We start from the raw sequence: 12,304 nt of genomic DNA on the forward strand, positions 1-12,304 counted from the left end.
TATATCTTCAACATGTAATATGCATTAATTACTTTCTTAAAATAACTAAAATGATTGGTCCACAATCAATCATACATGCACACAATAGATAGTGAAAACAAAATAACTTAACCATATATATATATATATATATATATATATATATATATATAGGGTTAGGTTAAAGTGCTTCTTACATTTATTGTGTGTTAGAATACATCAATAGGAATTTAGTAAAATTATATTATTATTTAATAAAATAATTTATAGATATTAAATGGTTTCCATAATTGTATGTATATTAAATGGTATCCATAATTATAATTTTCTCTTTATGTAAACTAATTAAATTCGTCATTAATGTCAGCAATAATATTCTTTCAGAATGAATTCGTATCTAGGTTTTTATGTCAGCAATAACATTCTTTCAAGACTCACTCACTTAATATACAATAAAGTTGTATGGAATATGAAAAATGAGGGTGTATTCTAGTAGAATATACTCTCGTTCTGCTAGAATACACTCATTATTCTATATATGAATTCATTATGAAAGAATATTATTATTGACATTAACGACGAATTAAATTAGTTTCTATAAAAAAGAATTATAGTTATGGATATCATTTAATATACATTTAATGTTTACTCAATTCTTATTGGTGCATTCTAGCACACAATAGATGTGAAAAACATTTGAACCTACCTCTCAATATATATATATATATATATATATACACACACACACACACACACACACTAGGTGACCGACCCTAGTAGGTAAAATTTGGCTAAGAGTAATCATATTTTCTAGCATTTGAGACATTAACATACAAAAATCCAATTTTGGGCATAAACGAACATTTTGTTAAATATTAGAGGCTTTTATATCAATAACCCATATATATAACTGAGTTTGTAGGGCCTTGAGTATAAATAGAGTTTGGGTTAGGCCTACACCCAAACATATTTAAGTCGTCTAAAGCTTTCTTCTTCGTCGTGTGATCCACGGTTGTCTTTGATTGTTCTATGTTAGGTGGTTTTGTTAATAGTCAATTCCTCTCTAAGATTTTATTTTTTTCTCCTATTATTTTATGCGAGGATGGATACTAAAATGTTTAGATTAACCGACCTTATAATCTTGTAAGCTACATTTATTGAATATTTCTCTTTGAAATTATATGTTATGATAACATAACTTTTTTATTACTAAAATTTAGTGTAAATATATGCAAATGTATTATTGTCTTGGATTTACTCATGCTCATGGTCGTAGCGGATGTTTATAAATTGTATTCAATGTTGAATTGAATGGTTCCAACTTCTTAATGAATGGGCTTACATCCAAACATAAAACCTATCTTTTTTTGCTAAATCTTTCTCCTTCTCCATCGTGATTCAGTGCTCCTTCCTTTCTCTTATCTGTTGAGTTGTTTTCTTAATTTCCCTTTAAGATCTTTTTTTGCCTTATAGTTTATATGATTATGGCTGTAAAGATATCCAGATTCATCGACATTATAATCATTTATTGATGATATTTTTTGAAAATATATTAGATAATGTAGTTGAGCATAACGACCATCAAACTTTGGTTATTTAAATATCTATTTTGTATACATAGGACATGCGCAATTAGTTCATTGCATTTTAATAAGTTTATCCCTATCGCTTTCGTTCACAACCAATTACTTTTTTCATTATCTCAGTTTTGAGTTAATTTGTTAATTTAGATGCATGGCAATCGGAACTACATCATATAACTGACAACATAACTATTTTATTATTATTTTTTTATTTAAAGATGTTACTTCTATTGGAGTTGCTCATGCTCATTAGTTTCACCGTCAATCTTAGTTGATGAATATCTTGTGCATCCATTTACTTATGTAAACTATCAAGACATAAAACGGCTAGGGTTTTATATTATTATCAAATGAGAAATACAAGATATAATGAAATGAAAATACATACTAGCTAATTTCAGTTTTCTAGCTAATGGGCCAACATAAGACCCAACACAAAATAAAGTCCATAATCTTATTATCTTAATATCCCCTTCAAACTCACAATGTAACAAAGCAATATGCATTGAGAGTTTGTCAGATATAAAATGAAATCGATGAGCAGTCAATGGCTTTGCAAGAATATCAACAATCTGCAAAGTGGAGGAAACATAAGGAAGAGTGATAGTGCCATTCTGGAGACGATGTCGTGTGAAATGACAATCAATCTCAATTTGCTTTGTACGCGCATGAAACACTGAATTCTTGGCAATGATTATCGCACTCTCGTTGTCATAATACAAAGTGGTAGGCTGAGAGATGTGAATGCTGATATCTGCAAGAAACCATTTCAAACAATTTCTCAAGTAGCGATAGCCATAGCTCGATGCTCAAATTCTGTAGAAGATCGAGAGACAATATCTTGTTTCTTGCCTTTCCATGATATCAATGAATCTACAAGAAAAGCACAATACCCAGTAGTGGACTTACGATCATAAATATGACTATCCCAATTTGCATCACTATAGGCATATAAATCAAGAGAGGATGTAGATGGAAACACAAGAGTGCGGAATTGAGTACAACGTAGATATCTCAAAATACAAAGAACGATTCCCCAATGAACAGTAGTAGGAGCAGTGACAAACTAGCTAACCACACGAACTGCATGAGCAATATCTGATCTAGTGATAGTCAGGTAAACCAAAATCCCTACAATGGTACCATAAAGGCTTGGATCTGATAATGGGACACCATCAGTTGGAGAGTACTTTTCATTACTCTATATAGGCATATCAACTGTCCGATTATCCGTGAGTCGTGCACGTTCAAACAAATCAGAAATATACTTCGTCTGAGATAAAAGATAACCATTTGGAGACTGAGCAACTTCAATCCCCAAGAACTACCGTAGCAAACCCATGTTTTTCATAGCAAAACGGTGAGCCAAATCACGCTTTAAAGACTCTATACTATCATGATCATCATCAGTAATAATCATGTCATCGACATATAAGGAAAGAATAATCCGAACTGCATTCGTATATCGAACAAATAAAGCCGAGTCATTGTTACTTGGTTGAAAACCAAACGAAGTAATCACCATAGAAAATTTCTCAAACCAAGCACAAGGGGCTTGATTGAGGCCATATAATGTCTTCTGAAGCCGACAAACTTCACCTGATTGGTAAGCAATACCAGGGGGGAGGAGACATGTATACTTTCTAATGAAGATCACCATTTAAGAACACATTCAACCATATATATGGTCTAGCTCTGCCATTGTTCACTACCTTTCATATTTGCATAAAAGTGAACCAAAGAGTAACAATCATGATAAAACATAAATATTAAATATGTAACACAAGATGTGGCTGAAACAAGTCGCATTAATTACTAGACAAACAAAATGTTGAAAATGTGCTAATTACATTAATATAAACCTACAATTGTGCATCTAATATGTAAGTCACGATAGAATCAACCAAAATGTAGGTATGATTATGATCACGAAGTTTAAGCTTATAGTCTCATTGACCGAACCAACGTCTCATGGTGAACAAGGGTTTCCAAATAATTTGAAAATAATAAATATAAATCATTTAAATACTGAATCATACTCGTCTTTTTCCTACGGAAACAAACAACGGTTATTTTTCGAAAGCAGTCCCTGTGTCTATTAAATGAAGGCTTTCAACACATTTAAAAATGTTTTGTATGTGAAAAGCATCATTGAAGTTCACTAGTCTTGATTATTGCACACCCGTCTTGGAATTATAAACTTGGACCCCTCCTTATAAGTGTTGATCAACAAATCACCATTGTTGGTCAGTTGCACAGCTCCTTTGATTGAAATCAAAGAACCATTTGTTTTCAATTTTAAAACCACAAACCAAGAAGCATCTCTCCATACCTAATTAAACAACTTTCACAAGAAATCAAAGCTAGAGAACCATGGATGGTTGTTAGCCTGTTCACTACCCAACTCAAACCGGGTACAGGCAATGGAATCATACCAAAAACATGAGTGTTCAAATTGAAGGTCAGTATACAAGAAATGCCTTTGTCTTGTGATTCTGTATGATAACCTTGTAACTCCCAATGAAACTCTCCACAGAAAAAAATAGGCCTGATGTGACACATAAGTAGACTGAGGTTTAGGGGAAGCAATTCCACACCAAATGCCACTCTTCACAGCATAAACAAATGAATGGGCTTTGGCACATGATATCAAGACAATTTTTTTTATCATTACTGATTGGATCGAATCCAAACCCAATACCTCCCAAAGGGAGTTCAGAACTCCGAGGACATTCATGCATACTTAGTAAGAACCTAATTGAAGGGTTCCATAGACTCAAATGATTTTTAATCCGCAAACATATGATTCCATTACCTGAATCAACAATTCTGCCATTAGGAAACTGAACTGGTGTTATACCAATGTATCCACGTTTAGTGCACAATGGCAACTGGTCTTCTCCATGTAATGTATAAAAATATGTGTCTTCATTTCTGTAACTCTTTCCATGTCTGAATAGAATTTTTTGTGGGGATCGAAAAGTGTGCATGCCTAAGAAACTGGGGCTAGAATACAACTACATAACGACTTAGAGAGTGACCTAAATCCGAGGAGAGATTTAGGAAGTAGTCTTGTAAATACTTAAATAATTAACTCTTCACATAGATAATCTGACACTGTTTAGTCCTGCATTTTTTTTAACAAGATAAAACTCAGCTGAAATATATAAAACTATTTGTGTTAGCTTTTCAATGAATCAAATTCTTGACTGAAATCAAACAAAATCAGTTAAGTTTAAATTTGGTTTTCCTTATTCCTTGTATAAATATGCCATATTCTTTATTGATGCAACAATACTGTTCATTTGCTACCTCTCCATGACAGAAGATAGAAAACTTGAAATTTTAATAGCCATCATCGAATAAATTGATATGGAAAAAGCTAAGATCTTAAAAGGGGAATTGACTATTAACAAAAGAAGTTACCAGAGAAACGGAAGAAGAGGAACGTCAGATCATGATGAAGAAAAAAAGCTTAGACGCCTTAAATATGTTTGGATATAGGCCCAACCCAAATTTTATTAATTCTTAAACTCTTTAAAGTTTAAATTATTTTCTATCTGATATTTATTTCGTTTATAAAATTTAATTTTGTTTATTTTTTGAAGTGTTTATATATAGAATTACTTATTTAAGAGAATGATTAATGTTATTGCAAATAAGAAATTCTTATGAAATGTATATTTACTATTTAGTTTTTCACCAAACACACATATATACTATTCCAACGTTTAAATTTAGTTAATTGTTTTAATTAATATATGTTTATTTTTTTTCTTTATTTTAGGAAAAGATTCAAAGGGAGAAGAGGAAGACGCAAGAAGCGCTCGGGAAGGGCAAACACTTAAATGAAGAACATTGTTTCCTTCATGCCCTTAGTGAGAGTCGCGTACAAGTTCGTGGAGTTGGAAGGAAACCAAGCATCAACAATCATTTAATTCCAAATCCACATTACAAACCTTTTATAACACCCCAAATTCTAGTATGTTATTTAAATAATTATTTTTCAAGTTTTCAAGTGGAACTCAACGAGTCAGTAGCCAGACTCGTCGAGTAGAGTCGGGATATTGAGCACGTTTAAGTTGGCTACTCGGCGAGTCCTTATTCTGGACTCGGCGAGTCCGCCAGTCTGGATGAAACCCTAATTTCAAGGGTTTGCACCCTATTTAAACAACTTTTTAGGACCCCAAGTCAGCCCCCAACACCCCCAGAGCATCCTTCTCGAAACCCTAGAACTCTCTTAGCATTTTTGTGTGTTTTGGTGTGATTCTTTGAAGATCTTGAGAGAAGAAGGAAGGTAGATCAAGAGGAGAAGAAGGAGATCCAAGATCTTTGTGGCATTTCAGAGTATAGTGAGGTATAACTCGACCCTTTTCTGTCGCTATGCTTTAATCCCCTTTGGAACGCCATTAAAGCTATTCTTGAACCATTTCTTGGCTTGGTAGTAGCATAGAGGACTCATTGAGATGAATAGCCTTCGGATTTAGCTAGGTTTGAGTTCCAGAAGCTTAGATCTAGTAACTTTATGGAGCCATTTTGCATGAAAGCTCTAGATCTACTCTTATAGTGTGCTTTGAGCCTTAAAACCTTCATTTGATGTTATTTACACGTAAAGTTGGAAACTTTACGTGTTAATCAAGCCCTAAGAACCCATATCTATGAATGGAATGAACTGGGTTCAAGCAGAATCGAGTATATAGTGTTTGCATGTATACGACTCGGCGAGTCGTTCTTCAAACTCGGCGAGTCGAGTCGCGAGTCCCCTGTTTTCCCCATTTTCGAGTTATTCTGAGTGGAACCAGTGAGTGAGAGATGGAATCAGTGAGCTAGAGGTTAGACTCATTCGTGGAAGAACTCGACGAGTCAATTCCCTGACTCGGCGAGTCCAAGGCAATCTGCATGCCTCAAGAACAGACTCGACGAGTTGTTCATACAACTCGGTGAGTCACAGTCAGAGTGTTCATATGTTGAAGGAGAACTCGACGAGTTGTTCATACAACTCGGCGAGTCGGATGCAGATTGACTGAGTGTTAGTTTCGAAGAGGAACTCGTCGAGTCTATGCTAAACTCGACGAGTAGTAACGGGCTGAAGCAAGAAAGTGAGAGTAAGGACTCGACGAGTTGGTGACCCAACTCGACGAGTCAGATCAACTGAATGTTGACTTTGACCGATAGGTTGACTTTGACTGAGGGTAAGATAGCCTTTTCACCCTCAGTATTATTATCAGTATTTGATTGAGGGTACTTATGGAAATTGTAGCCGGGGTGAAGCCGGAGCCGCAGCCGACAGATTCCGGAGTAGTTCTTTCAGCAGCTAGGCTACGAGGTGAGTTTCCTTCCAGTTGGAACGAGTCTAAGGCCATAATTCCGGCCCGATTAATTAGTAGTAGTTTCCGGACTTCGGTCCGATGCAGTAGTTAGAATGTTTGATGCCTTCGTGGCCCAGACAGGTTTTGTGTGTTATGTGTTTCGGGTATGGCCCGACTCAATATGTAGTCCATGTTGTTATGCTAGTTGATATGTGCGTGCTATGTTATGTTCAGTAGTTCCGGACTTCAGTCCGATGCAGTCAAATCCGAGCTTAGGCCTGATGCAGTTAGTTCCAGACTTCGGTCCGATGCAGCTAGTTCCGGACTTTGGTCCGAGGCAGTTAGTTCCGAACTTAGGTCCGATGCAGAGGGTAGGGCCCTGGTTAGTTACTGACTTCGGTCCGATGCAGTTTCCGGGCTTCGGTCCGATGCAGTGGGCGGGGGCCCAGTAGTTGTTTATATGTTTGTTTGGTATGAGGTAGTTTGGGGGAGCTCACTAAGCTTTGTGCTTACAGTTTCAGTTTTGGTTTCAGGTACTTCCGCAAGTAAAAGGAAGAGCTCGGGATGATGGCATCGCACACACCACAGCTTCAGCTTTATTCCTAGGAGTTTTGTTCAGATACTTAGACATGATTTGAGACAGTTTTTGATATGACATTTTATTATGTCTTTTGAGATACCCGACGTATGGTTTTTATTATATGACATTTAGTGTTATGACGTTATTATATGTAAAAACAAAAAAAAAAAAATTGGGTCGTGTTTTTGGGATGTTTCACCTTCCAAATCCAAATATCAAAATACGGATAATTCCCAAGTTGTTGGATTAACCCAACAAATGCAATTTCAAATGCAACAATACATGTAACAAATGCAACAAACGTACAATAATTCATTCGTGTCCGTAATTCCTTACTTCCAACCACCAACCACCAACAGTGCCATAATTTTCATTTAATCCCAATATGTTTCAACAAATTACCTTTGAACCAACCAACAAGACCGATGAGAGCAATGAAGATTGTGATTAATCTTTTATGTTATTTTAAATAATGTTTGTTGTAGACTTTTTATTTTATTTTATTTTGTTATATAGTAGATCTTGAATTTAAACTTTGATGGTTTGTTATGTTTGTTTAGTGTTTGACATTATGTTGCATATATAATGGCTAGATTTGTTTTTAAAAATAGGTTTGGTATATATAACAATATTTGTGAAAAACATTTAAAAAAAAAGACTTTACCGACGACATGTCTTCGGTATAAGTTATAAGTCAGAATTGTAAAAACGATTATGACTTATACCGATGGCATGTCGTCGGTAAAGCTCAAATGAAAAAAAAACGGTTAGCATCATTTCCCGACGATAAGTCATCTGAATAGGTTGACCTTTCCCGATGACAAGTTGTCGATACAGGGTTGCCTATACCGGCGACAAGTCGTCTGCTAAAGTATATAATAAAACTTTCTTTGTCTTGAAAATCACTTCCAACGACCATTTTCAGACGACAAGTCGTTGGGATTGGTTGACCTATACCAACGACATCTATACCGACGATATTGTCCACTTATGTAGACGGAGTTGTACAGACAACTTTTTCCAGAAGACTTGTCGTCAGAATAGGGTTTACCGACGACTTGTAGTCGGCATAGGGATAGAAAATATCATTGGTACATGCTACATCCTTGTAGTTAAGTTTTAGCAAAACATGTTTTTAAAATTTTTTTTATTAAAAATAAAAGCTTCACTCTATTTTCTCTATTTTCTTAAAACGTTTTCTAGAAAACAAAAAGTACAAAAGTAATGTTTAACAAAAAGTACAAAAGTAATGTTTAACAAGCAAACACATCCTGGGTCTCTCACTTTAATTAGACGGAGACATTGAACAGTAATTAAGGAAAATTGCAAAGTCTTTTCTAATGCAAGATAAAAATACTCCGTTAATCCAAACAAAATCCACAGATCGTAAACATATCGAGATCTATCTAAAGATTAAAAAAAAAAAAATCTTAAAACCCTACTCTCCTTACAACGTCATGCCGTCAACACCAGACACCACCATTCCCCGTCACCGCTGCCCCTGCTATATGCAGTCCCCGGTCTTCGATGACAACGTTTGAAACCGCAATAGTCGATGCTGAATGCCATCCCTTAACTCATGCCTCTCGTCAGGTTTTGTCGTCACAACCTTAATCTATCTTATGTCTTTTATTTGGTTATACGTAAAAATCTGTGATAATAAAGAAAAATAATCCTTATACAGTTCTACCCAATATCCAAATAGCCAAATAGGATACGCTAGATATGACTGAGAATTCTTCTTTTAGTTTGCTGTTATATGTGTTTATTTGTATATATATCTTGTGAACTTGTTAATTATTTGGCATTGGGACTCATAAATCTATAATACAAAATATCTAAAATGTCATAAATAAATAGATATGATACTAACGTTAAAAATGAATTCACACCAAGTAGCCTTTGAAGCCTTTATTCATATATAGCAGATTCATTCCGGCTTTTTTTTATCTCTTCTCATTTGAAACCCATGGTTTGCCTGCCTGCCTGGCACCCATCTAAATCCCAATGCATCCCCTTATTAAGTGAATCGATCTAAGGAAGATCACAAAAGACAAAGTTGGGATTATGGCTGAAAAGATATTCAGATTCATCGACATTTTAATCATGTATTGATGATATGTTTTTGAAACGATATTAGATGATTTAGTTGATCAAAACGAAGATCAGACTTTGGTCATTTGAATATCTGTTTTGTATATATAGGACGAGTGCAATCGGTTCATTGCATTTGTTCATTGCATTTTAATAACTTTATCGATTGCAAATATCACAAAAGAAAACTAAATAAAATTGTATCACCAGTATATGTACATAAATAAATAGGAATATAAATGCCATATCGCTTTCATTCACAAGTCACAACCAATTACTTTTTTCATTTTATCTCAGTTTTGAGTTAATTTTTAATTTACAATTGGACCTAGATCATGTAACTTAGAACATAACTCTTTTATTATAATTTTTTTTTTTGTAAATATATTACTTGTGTTGGAGTTATTCTTGTTCACTAGTTACACCGTCAATCTTAGTTGATGAACATCTGGTGCATCCATTTACAAAAAACATGAATATATATTGACAAGAATTCTAAACTTATTCAAACAGAGAAGTATTTTAATTGCACCCTATTGCAACTGACTTTTATATTGTTGGAAAAATGCAGATGTCAGATTATCTATGCGAAGAGTTGATTGCTGAAATATTTACAAGACTACCACCGAAATCCCTCCTCCGATTTAGATCACTCTCTAAATCGTTATATACTTGTATTTCTAGTCCCCAGTTCATAGGCTTGCATACTTTCCGATCCCCACAAAAAATCCGCTTCACACATGAAAATAATGACAATAATAAAAATGCAAATGACTTTTATACATTACACGGAGAAGACGAATTGCCATTGTGTTTGTGTCCCAAACGTGGATATATTGGTATAACAACCAGAATTCCGTTTCCTTGTAGCAATAAATATTTCAGAACAGTTGGTTCATGTAATGGAACTTTCTGTTTGAAGACTAAAAATGTTTTGACTCTATGGAACCCTTCAATCAGACGCAAAGTAAGAGTGCTTGAATGTCCTCGGAGTTCTGAACTCCCTTTGGGAGGTATTGGGTTTGGATTTGACCCAATCAGTGATGATTACAAAATTGTCTGGATATCATGTGAAAAAGACACTTCATTTGTTTATGCGGTGAAGACGGGAACTTGGTGTGAGATTGCTTCCCCTAAACCTGAGTTTACTTCTGTGTTATATGAGGCTTTTTTATTCAATGGAGTGTTGCATTGGGAAGTAACTCGTGATAATATCAAATCACAAGACATATACCCTCCTTCCTATATACTGACATTCGATTTGAGTACTCATGTTTTTGGTATGATTCCATTGCCTGGACCCACTTGGGAATGGCTAACAACAAGAATAACAACCATCCAAGATTCTCTAGCTTTGATTTCTTATGGTATGGATGTTGATGATACTTGGATTCGGGTATGGAGAGATGCTTCTTGGTCTGTGGTTTTTAAATTGGGAACAGGTAAACTTCCAGTTGATGGAGCTTTGCAATTCCAACCACAACCGCAAACAACCAATGAGTGTAATTTGTTGCTCAGAACTTATGGGGAGGGGGTCCAAGTTTATAATCCCAAGACGGGGATGCGATCAAGAGTACCCGACTTCAATGTTGCTTCTAGTTTAATAGCCTTTCGGCAGTGTGTCGAAACACTTCATTTGTTAGACATGGGAGTGACTGCTTGTGAAACGAAACAACTATGAAGAAAAATAATAACATTTTGATTTTTGTCGCATTTTAATTACCATTTTCGTCTTTGTCATTGATACAAAAAAGTTGATGCTGTTAGATTCTTTTATTCTATTAATAAAAAAATTAAATATGTAATTTCCGGCTTGTTGGCCAATAAAAGGAGATCTTTTTGAGGCTAAAGTTGTTGATGGTCAATTGTCGAAAGGTAATAAAATGATGTTGCCTTTGACCTTTGTTTATAGTAATTTGTCTTTTCATCATCTTGATTCTACAGGTCTAACTCGGATTCCTTGGCCCAATGATTTCCAAAGTATAAAGTATAGTGGACATTATATTCTCATTTTGCTACCTGTGGTCTTGTAAATTAGTAGACCTGACAACTTAAAAATGATGTAATGATTTAGAAATCTTCTATTTATAATAAGACTAAATTACATAAATTGCCCTTTACAAAAATATCACAGATCTGAACCCCCTTGTTTTTTTTTTGGTGGTGCCTAAGTTCACGAGCAGTTAAGATGGCTTGGACTATCCAAGCTCCAGCCATGAGACCATTTGCTTGATCAAGGGTATCGCAAGCATTTGTAGTTGTTGGAGATTCAAAGATTCCTCAAATTTCCTCTCCAGCATCAAATTTTATTTTAATTCTTGTAAGAGCATCTACAAGAATCTACTTTTTTTTTTTTTTTTTTTTTTTTTTTTTTTTTTTTTTTTTTAAGTTTTTTACTAATTGAATAAATGGAAAAACATTTTTTGATGTAGGCGTAATTCAGGGAAAAGCCCACAGAGGCATTTTAGGAAAGTTGCCTTTATTAATTTTGGTTCCCAGTTTTAGAGTATGAATCAAAGTCTTTTTGTTTTAGTATAAATATGTTATTCAGAATCAAGTATTCAGCAATAAAAGTTTCTTTTCCAGCAACTAATTCACAGCTTTCGTTTTTCTTTCTCCCCTTGTTACTTCTTCACTGTGCTGATTTTTTCTTTCATCCTTTCTGTGTTGTTTTTCTTAAGCACCAATATATCATCCAATAGATACCTTACACTTGGTATCAAAGCTTAGAAAAAGCCAATCGATCACAGCCCCACCAT

The 12,304-nt window shown here is 34.6% G+C and overlaps 1 protein-coding gene across 1 annotated transcript; it reads left to right on the forward strand.

Moving 5' to 3' along the window:
• Positions 1-10,116: 10,116 nt before the first annotated feature.
• On the forward strand, positions 10,117-11,945 carry LOC145064661 (putative F-box protein At3g16210). Its single transcript, XM_079012069.1, has 2 exons — positions 10,117-10,987; positions 11,935-11,945. Exons 1-2 carry the CDS (start codon positions 10,117-10,119, stop codon positions 11,943-11,945), a joined length of 882 nt encoding a protein of 293 aa, XP_078868195.1.
• The last annotated feature ends 359 nt before the right edge of the window (positions 11,946-12,304 follow it).

This window comes from Lactuca serriola, chromosome 7 (assembly GCF_051521515.1).
Source record: "Lactuca serriola cultivar US96UC23 chromosome 7, Lser_US96UC23_V15, whole genome shotgun sequence".
Taxonomy (NCBI): domain Eukaryota; kingdom Viridiplantae; phylum Streptophyta; class Magnoliopsida; order Asterales; family Asteraceae; genus Lactuca; species Lactuca serriola.